General features: G+C 42.4%; 13 protein-coding genes across 13 annotated transcripts; 6 read left to right on the forward strand and 7 right to left on the reverse strand.

The window, feature by feature from the left end:
- Nucleotides 1-557: 557 nt before the first annotated feature.
- On the forward strand, nt 558-740 carry COX17 (copper metallochaperone COX17; the record flags this gene model as incomplete). The annotated part of the gene is made up of 1 exon (XM_003681830.1): nt 558-740. The coding sequence occupies one exon, from the start codon at nt 558-560 to the stop codon at nt 738-740; it is 183 nt and encodes a 60-aa protein (XP_003681878.1).
- Nucleotides 741-867: 127 nt separating this feature from the next.
- On the forward strand, nt 868-1806 carry MEU1 (S-methyl-5-thioadenosine phosphorylase; the record flags this gene model as incomplete). The annotated part of the gene is made up of 1 exon (XM_003681831.1): nt 868-1806. One exon carries the CDS (start codon nt 868-870, stop codon nt 1804-1806), a length of 939 nt encoding a protein of 312 aa, XP_003681879.1.
- A 21-nt stretch (nt 1807-1827) lies between these two features.
- Nucleotides 1828-2805, reverse strand: POM34 (Pom34p; the record flags this gene model as incomplete). The annotated part of the gene is made up of 1 exon (XM_003681832.1): nt 1828-2805. One exon carries the CDS (start codon nt 2803-2805, stop codon nt 1828-1830), a length of 978 nt encoding a protein of 325 aa, XP_003681880.1.
- Nucleotides 2806-3171: 366 nt separating this feature from the next.
- PSR1 (phosphatase) lies at nt 3172-4533 on the forward strand (the record flags this gene model as incomplete). Its single annotated transcript, XM_003681833.1, has 1 exon — nt 3172-4533. The coding sequence occupies one exon, from the start codon at nt 3172-3174 to the stop codon at nt 4531-4533; it is 1362 nt and encodes a 453-aa protein (XP_003681881.1).
- A 252-nt stretch (nt 4534-4785) lies between these two features.
- SOF1 (rRNA-processing protein SOF1) lies at nt 4786-6231 on the reverse strand (the record flags this gene model as incomplete). Its single annotated transcript, XM_003681834.1, has 1 exon — nt 4786-6231. The coding sequence occupies one exon, from the start codon at nt 6229-6231 to the stop codon at nt 4786-4788; it is 1446 nt and encodes a 481-aa protein (XP_003681882.1).
- A 194-nt stretch (nt 6232-6425) lies between these two features.
- TDEL0E04290 (uncharacterized protein) lies at nt 6426-8048 on the reverse strand (the record flags this gene model as incomplete). The annotated part of the gene is made up of 1 exon (XM_003681835.1): nt 6426-8048. The coding sequence occupies one exon, from the start codon at nt 8046-8048 to the stop codon at nt 6426-6428; it is 1623 nt and encodes a 540-aa protein (XP_003681883.1).
- Nucleotides 8049-8168: 120 nt separating this feature from the next.
- Nucleotides 8169-8597, forward strand: IRC25 (Irc25p; the record flags this gene model as incomplete). Its single annotated transcript, XM_003681836.1, has 1 exon — nt 8169-8597. One exon carries the CDS (start codon nt 8169-8171, stop codon nt 8595-8597), a length of 429 nt encoding a protein of 142 aa, XP_003681884.1.
- SDO1 (guanine nucleotide exchange factor SDO1) lies at nt 8594-9316 on the reverse strand (the record flags this gene model as incomplete). The annotated part of the gene is made up of 1 exon (XM_003681837.1): nt 8594-9316. The coding sequence occupies one exon, from the start codon at nt 9314-9316 to the stop codon at nt 8594-8596; it is 723 nt and encodes a 240-aa protein (XP_003681885.1).
- A 158-nt stretch (nt 9317-9474) lies between these two features.
- On the reverse strand, nt 9475-10827 carry IZH3 (Izh3p; the record flags this gene model as incomplete). Its single annotated transcript, XM_003681838.1, has 1 exon — nt 9475-10827. One exon carries the CDS (start codon nt 10825-10827, stop codon nt 9475-9477), a length of 1353 nt encoding a protein of 450 aa, XP_003681886.1.
- A 186-nt stretch (nt 10828-11013) lies between these two features.
- PUF3 (mRNA-binding protein PUF3) lies at nt 11014-12783 on the forward strand (the record flags this gene model as incomplete). The annotated part of the gene is made up of 1 exon (XM_003681839.1): nt 11014-12783. The coding sequence occupies one exon, from the start codon at nt 11014-11016 to the stop codon at nt 12781-12783; it is 1770 nt and encodes a 589-aa protein (XP_003681887.1).
- Nucleotides 12784-12863: 80 nt separating this feature from the next.
- Nucleotides 12864-13178, reverse strand: EMC6 (Emc6p; the record flags this gene model as incomplete). Its single annotated transcript, XM_003681840.1, has 1 exon — nt 12864-13178. One exon carries the CDS (start codon nt 13176-13178, stop codon nt 12864-12866), a length of 315 nt encoding a protein of 104 aa, XP_003681888.1.
- Nucleotides 13179-13283: 105 nt separating this feature from the next.
- HGH1 (Hgh1p) lies at nt 13284-14408 on the forward strand (the record flags this gene model as incomplete). The annotated part of the gene is made up of 1 exon (XM_003681841.1): nt 13284-14408. One exon carries the CDS (start codon nt 13284-13286, stop codon nt 14406-14408), a length of 1125 nt encoding a protein of 374 aa, XP_003681889.1.
- A 65-nt stretch (nt 14409-14473) lies between these two features.
- On the reverse strand, nt 14474-16453 carry TFG1 (transcription factor IIF subunit TFG1; the record flags this gene model as incomplete). Its single annotated transcript, XM_003681842.1, has 1 exon — nt 14474-16453. One exon carries the CDS (start codon nt 16451-16453, stop codon nt 14474-14476), a length of 1980 nt encoding a protein of 659 aa, XP_003681890.1.
- Between the last annotated feature and the right edge of the window lie 260 nt (nt 16454-16713).

The raw sequence follows: 16713 nt of genomic DNA on the forward strand, positions 1-16713 counted from the left end.
CGGGCTACTTTAGTTTTTCAACGCGTTACGGTAGAGGAAGAGAAGAAAGAAAGAGAGTATATAGCTCAACACCGTAAAGACCAGTTGCGATGACTAGTTACAATATCGTAATACAAAGGATCAAAGCGAGTAGCAACGGCAATTGAGGTGCCTTCTTAAGAGCTCTGTTAGCAAGGAGTTTCAATAGCTACTTGGTGTAAATCGAACGTTCGTCCAATCAGCTTTTAAGAACCCAAATTGAAAAAATTTTCTGCATATCTTCTCTTGAACGAAATTAGGGGTTGGCGGCTAATCTCTCGTTTAAATACCGTTTTTGTGCAACATGGCGAAACTTAACAACCGACTTTGTGGTAACCGGAAAAGAGGGTAACAGAGAGGAGAATGTTCGTCTGGGATGATGCACTCTTCCTTCTTTTCTTACCTATTGTAACAGCAATAGACTATACTAACTATACTATACAGTGTAGTTGAATATACCATAAGAACAAGAGTTTTTTAATAGACCGCTCTTTCTTTGATTCTATACCTACAATCTCTCTTTCTTTCATTCCTCCAAGATGCCAAAAGAAGTAAACACGGAACCTTTGGTTGAAGGTAAACCTAAACCATGTTGTGTCTGTCTTCCTGAAAAAGATGAACGTGATCAGTGCATTCTATTCAATGGCCAAGACTCTGACAAATGCAAAGTGTTTATTCAAGAGTATCGCAAGTGCATGGAGTCTCATGGCTTCAAGATCTAGATTTGATAACGAATCACGTGCAATGTAACTCTTCCATGTGTATAAGTATATATTCTACCTGTATATATTACAAACAAGATGAACCCGGAAGAACGACATCTTAATACATACTAGGATTCATTGCGAGATGGTGTCTGAAACGTTTGACGGCGAGGTCGATTTAGGTATTATTGGTGGTACTGGGCTGTACCATCTATCATGTCTTGAAACTATAGCGGTTTTGCCTGCAATGGAAACACCTTGGGGTACTACTTCTTCGCCCATCACTATTTCCAAAGTCGTGGGTCATCAAGGTCATTTGCACGTTGCGTTTATCGCTAGACATGGTCTGAACCACCAATTCCCACCCACGAGAGTGCCATTTAGGGCAAATATGGCCGCTTTGAAACATATCAAATGTAAAGCCGTGCTTTCTTTCAGCGCAGTTGGGTCCCTGCAGGAACAGATCAAGCCAAGGGATTTTGTTCTGCCTCAGCAGATTATCGATCGTACCAAGGGAATTCGTGAATCCTCGTATCTGAACGATGAAGGACTTGTGGGTCATGTTGGATTTGGTGATCCATTCTCCAAATCTTTCGCTAAGTTTATTTACCAGTTTAAGCATTTGCTTAAAAATGGTGATGAACCTTGTACCATGCATTTTAGCGATGATATTACTGTGGTGTGTATGGAAGGTCCACAGTTCTCTACTAGAGCAGAATCCCGCATGTATAGAGTGCTTGGAGGTGATGTAATCAATATGAGTGTCATTCCCGAGGCCAAATTGGCTCGTGAGTGTGAGTTGCCCTACCAAATGATCTGCATGTCGACTGACTACGACGCTTGGAGAGAGAACGAAGAACCTGTTACTGTCGAGCTTGTTTTGGGGAATTTGGCCAACAACGGCCAGAATGCAAACACTTTGGCTTCTAGTATCATTCAAGAGATGGCCCATAACCTGCCCGATTTCATGAAGACCGGTGATGGTCTACGTGAATCTATCAAGATGTCTATCTCTACTAGACCGGAGGCAATGTCAAAAGAAACTTTGGATAAACTGAAATTCTTGTTCCCAGATTACTGGTAAATAATATAGAGTATTATAGATCTACATTCTTTTCCTTGGACTCGGAGAACTCATCATATATGCATATTTGCTACTTGGAATGTAGCCATTAAGACCAGAAGTAGATTCAATCTTGTTGAAATTTGAGCCAAATGCATTGATCTTACTCACAGTTGTACCGAGCCCTTGCCTTTGTAGATCGATCTGCTGTCGTTGCTCCCTCTGCTTGGCCTTGAGCGGTGTTTCTAACGATTTGAACAGGTAGGGAGTCGCGGGTACGGATTCTCCCGATTCTCGTAGTTCATCTGGTTTGGCAACAGGTTTGCCCTGATCCAGTATAACATGGGGTTTACTAATTGTAGGGGCAGACGCAGACTGCAGTGAGTCCAGGCCGAGTAATTCCTTTTGTGACTTTGTCAAATTCAAATCATCAACTTTAACTCTGGAAAACAGTCTCCAAAGTGATGCTACAACGTTATAGGCAACCACGATGTGTAAAAGAGTGTCTAGACTAGACCAAGTCATCAAACGAGCCAATGTAGGGCGTTCACGGTGGAATTTATAAACCCAAATCCCCAATTTCCACTTCCAAAACCTCTCATGCACAAACTCAAGAACTCGTCTACCAATAGGACTATAATCGAGAAATATTTTCGAAAACTTTGTCACTAGATCCCAAATGGAAAGAGTTATCAGATTCGTAACAATGATCTGGGTTTCTAGTTCCTTATTAACCGTTCTACTAGCTAATTGCCGCAAAACGGGACTCTCAAAGTTACCTAAAGAGCTCTCATCATTTGTCTCTTCTACCTCATCTTTCTCAGCTATTTCTTCCCTATGATTAGGAATTAAAGGTGCACTCTTGGACTGTAATGTAGTTCTCAAAGAAGGATCAGAAAGTACTTTGTTCCTGTATAACCCTGGAGATTCTTTTACCATCTTCTGCCTCAACGAACGGAATTGCTCCCTCGAAACCGGCCGCACAGGCGTAGCATAAGCATTTCCCACTGATTCTTCCATGAACAGCCTCCAACCACAGCTTTCACAGCCCTCTATAACCACCAATAAACGATCTTAACAGTTTGAACCTTCAATTCATTGAAAAGTTGACTATTCTCTTCAAATGTCACGTGCTTTCTCTTGCTAAGGAAAATTTTATAACAAGTGGCGAATTCAACTACCTGATGACCAGTAATTGAAGAATTACACGCAATAAAGGAACGGAATAGTCCGTGATAGAGTGGGATAGTCCTGTTTGTGGACGTCGTTAATACAGGTATTGACGAGGGAGAGGAATTTTCCGCGGTTGAGAGGTGCAGAGTGAGTGAGAGTCGAGAGCGAGCAGGAACGGATTGCTAGTAGCGCGAGGCAAAGGCAGTCATTCCGATGGGATTCATATCGTCGATACTGTGCTGCTCTTCAGAAACTACACAGTCCAAGCATCAGTGGCAGTCGAATCAGGCTCCGACAAGGTCGCAAAAGGCTTTGAGCCCGGCTCAGTCCAACGTACATTCTTCGTTGTCGAAGTCTTCACAAAAGATGTTGTATCCGACAAGGACCGCTAAGAGTGGGAAGAAGGGCAAGGAACCTGTTGTTCTAGGGAATAATGATGAGAAGGAAGATGCTAAAGGTAATGGAGAGCCGACATCGGTGGGCTCTGCCAAGAAGAAAAGGCACGGAAGTGGTGTAAAGACTAAAAGACGTTCATTGACTAAAAAAGACCTTCAGGAAGATGATGAGGATGAGGATAAGGAATATGATGCTATGGAGGAGGAAGATGAAGTCAATGACGATGAAACCGATGAAGAAAGAGTCGATGTGGATGATTCAAAGGATAAGGCGGCTGAAGAAGTCACCAATGAGGAGGAAAAGCAAGGTGTTTACGTCTACAATGGTGAGACTGACACAAGTACTGGCGGGTCTAGTTACGACCAACGGTCGCCACAAGCGCAGGGAAAGTCCGCGCCAAAAGTAGCAGCGGGGGTCTCAAAAAATGTCAATGAATCAGAATTGACCACCACAGTACATGAAGGTGAAAACTGTAGTAATGCAGATGATACTGATATTGCTCTACAGCAGGATCAAAGTAACGGGGAAAGTGGAGACTACGAAATGACACCACCTTATGACGAAGAGGAAGAGTTTGTGGATTTGGCTGAATTACAAATGGGCCAAGCACACGCTCAGGGTTATAACACTTTACTGCCACCTAGAGCTCCCGCGTTTAATGGTAAAAAATGTCTGGTGTTGGATTTGGATGAAACATTGGTGCACTCCTCTTTTAAATATCTTCGTACAGCAGATTTTGTGCTGCCTGTTGATATCGATGATCAAATTCACAACGTTTACGTCATCAAAAGACCTGGGGTCGATGAATTTTTGAAAAGGGTCGGTGCTTTGTATGAAGTTGTGGTTTTCACTGCGAGTGTTTCGAGGTATGGAGACCCATTACTGGATATTCTGGATAAACACAAGACAATACATCACAGACTTTTTAGAGAATCGTGTTATAACTACGAGGGCAACTATATCAAGAACTTGTCTCAAATTGGTAGACCTCTCTCAGATATTATCATACTGGATAATTCACCGGCTTCCTATATCTTTCACCCTCAACACGCCATCCCAATTTCATCTTGGTTTTCGGATACGCACGATAATGAATTGTTGGATATAATTCCACTTTTAGAAGATTTATCAGAGAAATCCGTTCCCGATGTCGGCAAGGTATTGGATGTAACAATATAAGAAACCTCCCTGGATAGAATAAAAAGTTGGCACGAATTTTGAACAACGTATTTTCTTCCCTCTTAATATCTCCCCTTACAAGAACAAGGAAGCTGGATCTCCTTGATTCCCAAGTGGTTGTCATGATTGGACTTTCAAAGGTTGCTCATTATGAGGCACAATGGAAACATATAAATACATAGATCAGTTGTATAGATGGTTATTGGGACCGACTAATTTTTTTACGAATAGTCTATGATACAAATTAAAAAATCAATCTTCACCATCAAACTCCTCTTCGTTATTCCTCTTCAATTTCTTTGGTTTTCCTTCGTAATCAAATACAGTACCAACGATTTGTTTCCTTCTTTCTGATACAAATGGCATATCCTTTCTCGTCCTTCTTTCATTTGTTTCCCTTCTCTTCAGTGAACTCAACTCAATTTGTTTAATCTCCTGGGCCTTCTTGACTACCTTTGGTGCATGTCTGTGTCTACTTATTCTCTTGATTTCAGGCATGTACTTGAATCTTTCCTTCAGCTTTTCGTCATATTCAAGTTTATTTTTCTCTCTAGTTGTCTTGACGTTAGACCTCTCCCAAGCCTTGGCTCTCCAGAGTCTAACATTAGCATCATCTGAACCACTAATAATGTATTTGCTGTCCATCGAGTACTTGGTTTGAAAAACGTGCTGCATTCTCTTGGTATGGTATATCTCTCGAGAGTGACCATGGTTAGTCTTGAAGATTCTGATAGTCTTATCGTATGAACCGGTCACGATCTCGTCACCAGTTGGTGCGAAATCCACGTCCATGACGGCACTTACGTGGTCCTTAAAAACATTTAAGGCACGAGACATGTTTCTCATATCGTAGTAGTATGCATTGTGATCTTCATTTGCCGTTACAAAATTGAATGCTTCCATTGGATTCCAACAAATGGCATTAGTCCTCAATCTTTGTACAATTTTTTGTGTTGGTGAATTGGTTCGCACATCGTAGAGCACAATAGAGTTATCGCTGCCTGTACTTGCCAGTATATCGGTTTCTGTTTGGTTGAATTTCACACTGGTGATATTATCCGCACCCCAGGACAAGTTGCTTAATGGTTTCGACCTAGCAGTATCCCATAGTTGAATTGTAGGACCGCCAGTGACAAAAGTTGTCTTCACTTTATGATGATCAATACCCTGAAATGCATGTTCTCCGTAAAAAGTCTTCAACAGACCGTCTTGACTATTCAAATTCTGATCATCTTTCACATTGGCAAAGTCATCCCCATTCATCGACCATAGCTTAACTGTTTTATCATCACCACACGATAGCATAAAATGTTGGTCTCTATTCAGTGGAGAACGTTGTGGACTAACGCATAACCCAGTAATTAACCCATAATGCGCCTTAAATGAGCAAATTTCGTCTCTTGAAGACATGTTCCAGTACTTGATCACACCATCACCTGAACCAGAAGCCACCTTGTTCAGATCGTGATAGTCCTTAGCGATCACATATACACCGTCTCTATGACCGTATCCCAATTGGCCAACAAACGGTTTGGCAAACACCCTCTCTAATTTCGTTGCATTCAAGGCTTTGGTATACTCACGGGCTCTCTCGAATGGATGTAATTCGGGATCCAAATTACGAGGCAACTGTGATTCCTGTGTGCTCTTTACGGGAACGTAATCGTCCGCACTTCTCCTAATGGTTTTTATCTTCATCAAGCTGTGGGTAAATAGACTAGTGTAGTGCTTGAAGCATGCAGATGTATAGAACTAAACCTAATTGTACAACTTTCATGAGAAGTAAATCGTTGATGAGATGCGATGAGATGCGATGAGCTTTTCAAATTTTAACGATTTTTTTTTAACTCTCTTAGCACGAATACGCTACAATGAGTAGAAACTTGTTCAGTTCAGCCCTTTACAGCTTCTTTGTTCCTACTGGGAACCCTCAGGGCGTTCGCGAGTGGTTGGCCGACTCTGTCGATAACGTCGTGGGCCCATAGAACGTCAAGATGTGAGTATTCGTCGATGTACCAAATCTTGTAGAGTGAGCTGGACTCGTGGCTGATGAAGTGGTCTATCAGTCTTTCTCCATCAACCAACCGATCCTGTCTCGGGATGAACAAGAGGAATCTTGGGTAGTCCTGGGGTTCTTGTCTGGGACTGTTTAAGTGCAGACCTTCTGGTTCTGCCACTGGATGGCCGTTTTCTACAGGAAACCAGGTCTTGGAGTCGGGGAAGAGGGTACCTGCGCCCTTTTTAAAACTGATCTTGCTAGGGCATGGACTGAGCCACCATTGCATGAGTTTGACTGAAATGTAAACTGGAGAAAATAGGAAATGACGATCTCTCAAAGGTTTATCCCATAATGAGTCGTTCCAGTCAAAAAGGTAATTAAAAACCACGTAGGACATGAATGGGATTATTATGACACCGTTGGTAATCTTTTTCATGAAGAGCATCAGAGGCAAAAACGATTTGTTGCCAAAGATCCATGGGTTATCGATTCCTTTGGCCATAAACTTTACAAACGCTTTCTCTTCCAGCAAGGGACCGGGATAGACTGCTGGTGCTAATGCTACAAAATTCTCAATTTTTTCACTTAGCTTAAAACCATCCTCGTAGAGCAATTCGCCGTTGACTAGCCCCATAAATCCTTGCGTGGTACCCTGTGAATGTGCCATCAAAGTCAATTTCTCATTCTTATTACGAGAAAGAACATACTTGACAAGCGCTTTCAGATCATACTGCACCATTTGGTCCATACCCCAATCCCATCTATTCCGCTTATTCTTACCCACTATTTTCTTGTTCCATCTTGGATTCAACCCGCATCTATTATTACCTAACCAAATGTCAAATCCCGACTGATGCAGGTAGTAAGCCAAAGATTTTCGACCACTTGAGGCAAAAGACCCACTGCTTTGCAAGAGCCCGTGCAGCATCAGTATTGGATGCATATAGCTTCCTTGCTGGTCTTCATGCTTCAAATGCCACAAATCAATGATGAAGCCATCGTCGGTCTCCACCTCGAAGCTTTCAATCTCAATATTATACTGTCTATAGTAGTAAGCTAAATCTGGCACAAGCTTCATGTCTTCCGCTGTTAACACATCCTGGAACGGATTTTCCTCCATTTCCTGGTGTTTGTTGTAAAGATCATCGTATGGAGGCCAAGGCTCATGAATTTCAGTACTTCCATCCCCACTATCAGGCCTAGTTACCTCACTCGTAACCGTGTGATCGATCTCGATATTATTCTCTTGATCTTCTTCTATATTCGGATTCCGGTCCACTCTAGTGGCTCCAGTCATCGGACCATAATGAGATTCTGCAGAAATATTCCAATTCGAACCATTTTCTGGTAAAACAGTAGTCCTGGAACTTCTTGTGTCTCTAAAATCGTGGTGAGATTTGAGATGGGCTCCAATAAAGTTGTGCCACAACGCAAGTACTGAAACAACCAGCAGAAAGGAACCGACAATGATACCCGACGATATCGCATATGCCAAATCGATCAGCCATTCTATCATGGCTCAAAACAGGGCACCTTACGATTTGAAAGTGGAGGTTTTGTTTTTACTGATGTTGTTTGCACAAGAGCGAAACTTTTAGATTAGCAACAATGTTCAAAATATAATATGAGATAAGTTATGTTCCACCGTGAATCGACTGTTGAGCTCCCATCGCAGCTTGGTGGTGGTGAGCTGAGTGTTCTGGCAATCCACTTCACGAATCAGGTGCTTTTGCAACTACGGTACAATGGCGAACTCGATACCACTTTCGAAGTGTCACGACAGGGGTTGGGACAATTGCATCAAATGGGCTCTAATGGTGAGTTGAGAGACACTATGGCAGATTACAAAGCTGTGTCTAAGCTGGGAAATAGTGATGATGCGAAGTTGCCTGTTGTATGTACGCAATTGGCAGAACTAGTATTTAGAACTGTTGTAGATGGAATCGAAACTTTTGAACCACGCAATTTGCTGGTAACAATGAGCAGTAAACTGTGGTACCATGGTTCGCACGATTTCGAGACCTTAATGTTCGTCTTAAAAACAATTAAACAGATGTATACTTAAGAAGAGTCATCGATGACAGCCATATCTATCACTTGTACAGTACCTTTTCCTTCGCACACGGTAACTAGATCTCTATACATTACTGGATCGATGAGACCTAGATAACTCCAGCTTTCACCAGTTGGGGAACCATTGACTAGTTTTTGCAACCGCTCAATACGCTCGGTCTCCTGTGAACTGATGGTGACCTTGACCTTCATCTTGGCTCTAACGATCGGTACGATCTGCTTCACAATCAGAAGCTTAATTGCTTCAAGTGCTTGTAATTTGGCTGGTTTGTTCAGTACAGGACTGAATTTAAGCTCAACAAGCAATTTATGGATCATTGTAGGTGGGTACCGTTTCTTTGACACTGGGTTAATGCATTTGGCACTCACGATTGTGAGTAATTCATTATTAATCTTATTCAACATCACTTGCCTCTCTCTTTCAGAAAGCTGGATCTCTCCCTTCGTTAAAATCTCAGTAATTATCTCATCGATATCTGTCGTTTCGAAACACTTGTTCAAGTCCTCCTTGGAAGCTACTTGGCCTTTTGAGACATTGATAAACACCTGGTGAATTTGTAGCACTTCATCGAGATCTTTTTCAACACCTTTACGGTAATCCTGTACTTTGTTCTGGTAACATGCGATCTCAAACCGTTTCCTAGCCTTCTTGAGTTTCACCAGCGACACGTTGGTCAGTTTGATCTGACCTGAAGGTTGATTGATTGGCATCTTGTCACTTTATAATTCTAAAAGTTAAAATTGAAGTTGATCAAGTTTGTTCAAAATCAAGTTATTTAATATGGATAAAATGTCAACATTTTCCATCTTGATGCAATTGCCATTGCAAACTTTTATACAAATGTATAAATCATAAATCGTTACATAATCTATATTCCCCAACGATTGGCGAACATATCGATGATGGCGTGGTAGTGACCCACGACTCCCAAAACTACGAATAAGTGCCACCAACTATGTGAGCACCCAACATAGTCGACCCACCATAGGGACCATAAGTCCGTGCGAGCTCCGGCTGTTGGTTCAGGTCTAAAATGTACATGTTTGTGTCTGGTTACCACTTCGAGGCTCGTTGAAAGTTCTTGTTCTGTTGGAATCCTCTTGTCGACCACGATGTCTGTCCTAAACCTCTCTGGTACGAAGGAGCCGTAGAATGCCACTCCTAAAAGGTACCAAACCAGTGATTTATGTGTCACGGGTGCCATGAGCCATGAAGCGTATTTCCAGCCGCCTAACAAACCCAATTGCATGAAAGATAATCCACCCATGGCCGCTAGCAGTATGAAGAACTTAATTCTGAGCGGACGAGCCTCTGGCCGATCGAACTTGGGGGACCAATTCATTATTACGCCGAAGATACCTAACACCGTTGACACAGCCAAGTAAAACCGTAAGGACCAAGGGTAGTTATACATTGTAACAAACTCTGTAGTCAGAATAGAAGCTGTAATCAACATTGTAATCCCCGAGTAATCCACACAGGCAAACTTTGACCTCAAAGCCAGGCAGCAAGTACCATTAAAAGTATGACCAAAAACCGAAGCAAGCATACATTTCAATGCAGCAGCCAAAAAAACATACACAATACACTTGGCTACCATTGGCACCTGTTCAGACTCCCACACACTCGTTCTGGGAAAATCATAGACTGCCAACCACAACACATATAAAGCCCCACCTAGGTGGGTCCATATATTAGCAGTCTCATTATGCCACCCATACCAGTTCACTATCGACAACAGGGACTTGTAATGTGAATCATAAAACCGATAACCGTGAATAATAAATCGATTCTCACGCCAAGGAAATGGCAACTGGTAATAATGTAAATGACGCTCCCGACCAAGCTCATTCGCCTGCGCTTGATGAAACTCTCTCACCACAACCTTTACGTCAACCTCCTCAACAACCTCCAACTTCACATCAGAGGTTTCCGCACATTCATCCTCCAATAATGTCAGTGTTGAACCATAAGTACTAGATCTTGAACTGCAAACCAAAGTCCCGCCATCACAAAACGAATCCGAGTGTTCCAAATACTCCATGGGAGCTTTAGTCACGACCTCCACAGCTTCACCTTCGTATTCTTCCTCATGTCTCCTACGCTTCAACAATCCCAGAAGTCCGTTATACCGTTTGTACCCCCCAGCACACCGTTTCCGCACCTGTTTCCGTAGTTTCACCAGCGTACTACCGTCTTGAACGGACATTCTCGACAACATATTACTCTCTAGAAAATGCTTGTCGACCCCAGATCTGATCAATTCTTCTCTTATATAGCCCCATCTTGATGAATTTTTCAATATTTTTCGTCTCGAGGCCTTTCTTTTCCGGGCCTGAAGAAAAAAAGCTCAAATTGAAGCTTTAAAGATAGGACCTTCAAGAAGTGGTCCAGTAGGCGAGTCAAGATGGCTCCATGGTCACAGTATGAAGTGGCAGGAGGGCGAGATGGGGCTGGGAGCCCTGTGGGTCATATTGATGCCGAATTGGCCTCTATTGTTTCGTCGTTAAGTGCCTTGTCCAACCCTGGTGCGAATGCAGCGCCTGCCGGTGCTGCTTCGCAGTTGGGTGGGTTCAGAAGGTCTAGTTTTGGTACTGATGGTGGTTCTGACTTGTTGCTATATGATGGAGAAACTTCTCCGGTGGTTCAGCGACGGACTGCTTTATCGGTTGGGACTGCACCGGCTTATGGAACGGCTGGACCGAGATTGCCTCAGCACTATTCTGCGAGTATTGGTGGTCCCTTGATGTCTAGTTCGCCTACTCGTGGTGGTGGGTTCTTTGAAAAGTTTGGAAAGACTTTGATTGAGGGTACTAGAGAGTTGGAGAGTCAAAGTGGGAACGGGAATTCTCAGAGTTCTGTGGAGGCACAGGAAGCACATAGTAAGAACATTTGGAATGCAGATGCACCTGTTTTCAAGCCCAGTGATCCATATCAGTTTGAACAACCTGGGTTTTATGTACCCTATGCAGCTCCCAAGCGTAAGCAACCTAAGAAACCACATACTAATCCGTATTTGGAAGGCAAGAAGAAAAAATCTGTTGCGAGAGTCTCTTCCCCACCGCCAAAGGGGTCCAAGCAGGGTGTTAGATCACCTTTACTAGAAGAATTTCGCTCGAATAACGGCAGAGTTTACTCTTTGAATGATATTCTAGGGTATGTGCTCGAATTTTGCAAAGATCAGCACGGCTCTAGGTTTATTCAACACGAATTGTCCGTCGTGTCATTAGCTGAGAGAGAAGTAATTTTTAATGAAGTGCGAGACCATGCTATTGAGCTTAGTGATGATGTTTTTGGTAATTACGTGATTCAAAAGTTCTTTGAATTCGGATCGACGACCCAAAAGGCAGTGTTAGTGTCGCAATTTCGTGGTAAGATGAAGAAATTATCGATGCAGATGTACGCATGTCGTGTGATTCAGAAAGTTCTCGAGTATATTGATTTACCTCAGAGGATTGCCCTGGTAAACGAACTCTCATCATGCGTATTGCAGATGATCAAAGATCAAAACGGGAACCATGTGATCCAGAAGGCCATCGAACGTATCCCAATGACAGAATTGCCCTTTATTCTCGACTCCCTTGACGGCCAAATTTATCACTTGTCTACTCATTCTTACGGTTGTCGTGTCATCCAGCGGTTGCTTGAATTTGGGTCTGAACAGGATCAATCACGTATACTCGCTGAGTTGAAAGATTTCATCCCATACTCGATCCAGGATCAGTATGGTAACTACGTGATCCAACACATCTTACAACAAAAGGACTCCGAGTCGTACCCAGAGATGCGTGAAACGAAGCAAGTAATCGTTAAGACCGTCTCACAAAATGTTGTCGAATTCTCAAAGCATAAGTTCGCTTCGAATGTCGTTGAGAAAGCTATATTGTATGGTTCCCCCAATCAAAAGGCCATGATAGTCTCCCAGATACTACCTCGTAATGAATCCCATGCTAGAGACCTCGAAGACTCAGCACCAATGATTCTCATGATGCGCGATCAATTTGCAAACTACGTGGTGCAGAAATTGGTTGGTGTGTCTGAGGGACAGGATAAAAGGCTAATCGTCATTGCAATCAGGGCTTACCTGGATAAACTGAACAAATCGGACTCCATGGGTAATAGGCACCTTGCGAGCGTCGAGAAATTGGCTTCTTTGGTCGAATCTGTTAAACTATAGCTTATTTTGTCGCTGTGAATACCGTTATTTTAAAATTCTTGTACTGTACATAGTTTTCATGTACATAATCATATATGCTTTTAACCTACAAGGGCATAAGAAAAGGTCCATGCCATTACAAACCCCATTAATTCTCTGAAAAATGAATCCATGAATATCTCCTGAATGGGACTTTGGTAATATTTGCTGGGTTTTAATTGACAAATCCATACCACGTATAATAAGCCGATGCTCATAAAACTAGCAACAAACATGTAAAACCCTTTCAAAGATTCCAACTGCAATATACCGGCTGCAAGCCCCATAGTAAGTGAGGTGCTATCCTGTAACCTCAGTAATCTCTTCTTATTGGCAACCACATTGGCATCATTCTTGATATCTACGTAGGCATCCATCGCTAGTGTGTGCTCCTTTCCATTGTAACTATCTTTTTAGCGATTTTTTTCATTTGAACTTCAACGATCTCATCTCACACATACTAAAGGTTGAAAAATCCCAAGATGCCCAGTCAACTCGAGGAATTAGTATCTTTTTTACACTCTCCCCAGCCTGCCGTTAGACAGATTGCTCTTGATAACCTTGTTGGGTTTAGTACTGGTCCAACAGCGGCCATTTTCAAATATGACAACTGCAAGGCCATCGATGACTTGAAAGGCTTGTCCAAAGAAAAATCAAAGACCTTAGTCCAACAGTCTGTGACCATTTTGGCAAATTTGTGTGATGATGATCAACTGAGGAGATTAATTGCTAGTGATGAGCATTATTTAGAGTGGTTAAGCTGGAAAATTTGTCACCTCGAGAATACCAGTGCTGATATCATGAGTGTGCTGTTGAGTAATTTGGCTAAGGAGGATGCTATCAACAAGGTTTTTGATTTCAAGAGAGGAAAAAATGATGAACTACCGCCGTTGGATAAAACTGTCTTTAAAAGTGATAGAGTCATCGATTGTTTGATGGACTGTTTTGTCAAAGGTTATGACAGACAATTGAATAAATACGCAAACTTTGACTTCCTGTCTTATTTTTTTGCTGATATCTCCAGATTTAGACGTGGTAGACAATATTTTATCGAACAACAAGATTACGATGGTGTGGTGCCTTTGTCAAAACTATTGGTTTTCACTGAAAAATATGATTCAAAAATTAGGAGAGAGGGTGTTGCATCGACGATTAAGAACTCTTTGTTTGACTCAGAGACTCATGACAGAATTTTGAATGATCAGCAGATTAATTTACTGCCCTATATCCTCCTGCCAATCGCCAGCGCGAAGGATTCCGAAATTGACGAGGAAGATATGTTCAATTTGCCTGATGAATTGCAACTCTTGCCCGAAGATAAAATCAGAGATCCAGTTCCTGCCATTGTTTGCAACCATTTGGAGAGTCTCTTGCTATTGTGTACCACCAATAGTGGTAGAGAATTCTTAAGAAGCAAATCGGTTTACCCGTTGATCAGAGAATTGCATAAAAACGTTGAAGATGAAGATATGGCAGACCTGTGTTACAGAATCGTCAACGTCCTGATGAGAGGTGAACCTGAAAATGGTCAAGTAGAAGAACTACCATCCAGAGCTGCAGATGAAGAGGAGGAATCTGACGAAGAAGGTATAGTAGAAGTTTCATAAGTAAAATATTAAAAAAAAAAAAGATTTGATAGCCTAATATACAACCACTGCTGATACATACATGTTCATTTCTTCAGCTCCATATGCTGCTTGTCGACTGCTCTGCACAGCTTTTTAACTATGGCAACCATCAGTTGTTTGTTCTCGAGTCCGGGGTACATTTTCCTGATGGATTTACCGAATTCTTTGACATTAACAACACCGTTCCCAATAGCATCTCGTATCCCTTGTTCCGTTATCAATGGCACAGAACCTTCTTCGACTTTAACTTTCTTATTTGAAGTGTCATCTGTCTCATTTTCTTCTCTCTTACGTTTGGCCACCTTAGGACTCCATTCACCCTCTGGGAACCCTTTCAATAGTTTCTTGTCGGCTTTCAAAATGATTATGCTGTCCTTTATACTCTTGACCCTGATCTGCGGTTCCCTATTGACATTATTTGTACCATTCGAATCCTTCTTAGGTGAAGATTTTCTCGACAGGCTTTCCTCTGCATTTTCCTTCTTCACTTGATCAGACTGGTTATTCTCAACATCCGATTCCGATAAATAAGGGTTCATCTCATCGTCAGATGAATATAAAGCTGCAAGTTCAGTCTTTTGAAGAGCTTTCTTGATTCTTTCACCTTCTTCATCAATCTTTTTCTCGTTAAATAAATCTTCTTCATCGCCGGACGGAGGTTGATTATCACGCAAACCCATGGCATTTGCTTGCATCATCTCTTTCTTTATCCTGTCCTCGGATTCTTTATTTTCTTGTTCATTACCATCGATGATAGGAGCTTCCTCATCATCGGCAAATTCCTCATCATAATCCAACTCTACTTCAGAATTGTCACTACGTTCCTCATCAGCTGTTCTTTGATCAGAGACTGCCTTAAGTTTTCTGCGCGTCCGATCGTATCTAGTCGTAGTTGTTCCTATATCGTCCAAGTGCTTCATCAACCAACGGGGTACCTCTCCACTCTTCTTGTCCATTCTCTTTTCAGCTTCATCAATCGTTAGGGTCGCATATTTGTTTCTTGCAGTAAATTTATAAACCTTGTCTGCTGGAATCATAGTAAAGCTCCCGTCATCCTCCACACTTAGTAACACGTATGAATCAGAGTTTCCTGCCTCGTACGAACCAACCCAGGTGTTGTAACCATCGTAATCTTCCATGACCCAAGGATAAAATTCCTCAAATCTTAGTTTTTTGGCGTTTTCGTCAAGGACTTTTAACTGACGAGTCTTTCTTCTCATATTACCTCTCTTGGCACGTCCACCACCGTCAGGAGCCACATCAGCAAGGGGATCGGTCGTTCCCTCACCAAATTCCGCTAAATCCTCCTTCCCATCGTACTTCACCAACCCAACCTTTGTTGGATCAGCAGCTGGACCCGCGTCTTCCAGCTTCGTCACAGCTGGTACTTCCTCCTTCTTGACCTCGCTCTTCACTTCGGAATCTCCGTTAGTGGAGGCTCTCGGAGGCACAGAAGTTCCAGATGCGGGAGTAGGAGACATCGCAGAAGCAGGTGTATTTTCCTTTGTCTCTATAGGGGTTGCTGCATTGGGCGTTTCACTTTCGGTCTCCCTCTTGACCCCTACATCCTTATCATGGTCCTGCTTGTTCTTAAAATCTGCAATTTCCTTCTGTCTTTGCACAATTTCTGCTCTCGTCAACTGAAATTGCAGGTTCCGCGTATCCTTTCTGTGCAGTCTAATAGGCAAGTGAAAATCCTCACTAGGGTTAATCTTTTTCTTACTCTGGAACTTCAACAAATGCGTTCTCATGTAGTCCAGGTCTTCTTTCGCCACCGCTCTCAACGGAAACTCATTGTACTCTTCCTCACCTTCATTCTTGACGCGCACTTTTGCACTCCCCTCAACACCACCTTCCAACATCATTTTCTCCTTAGCTTCCATGGCATCCGGATCCTCCTTCTTGATCGTAGGTCTTGGCGTCGATCCCCTGCTCCTCATCGCTCTAAGAAAGTTTCTCCGGTTCCTGTCAGGCTTGATGAAAGGCGAAACTGCCTCATTGTTCGCACTCCTTCCCGAAGCCATCCTGCTAGAGTCGTCCTGCGGTTCAATCAGCGGTGTCTCCACTATTTTGTCAGTGTTTGATATTACTTCGATGAAAAGCCTTTGAAGCCTTTAAAACTAGTCTACTGTAAAAATCATGCAAAACGAATCATTACAAAAGACTCTTTTAATGGCATTCTATGAGTCAAGAAGACTTTTATGGGTCAATTCAAATACACCATTGGATTTTATGAGTTAACTAACCCCCGGTGCGTTCAAATTGGCATATTCTGAAGTTCTCA

Source organism: Torulaspora delbrueckii, chromosome 5 (genome assembly GCF_000243375.1).
Source record: "Torulaspora delbrueckii CBS 1146 chromosome 5, complete genome".
Classification (NCBI taxonomy): domain Eukaryota; kingdom Fungi; phylum Ascomycota; class Saccharomycetes; order Saccharomycetales; family Saccharomycetaceae; genus Torulaspora; species Torulaspora delbrueckii.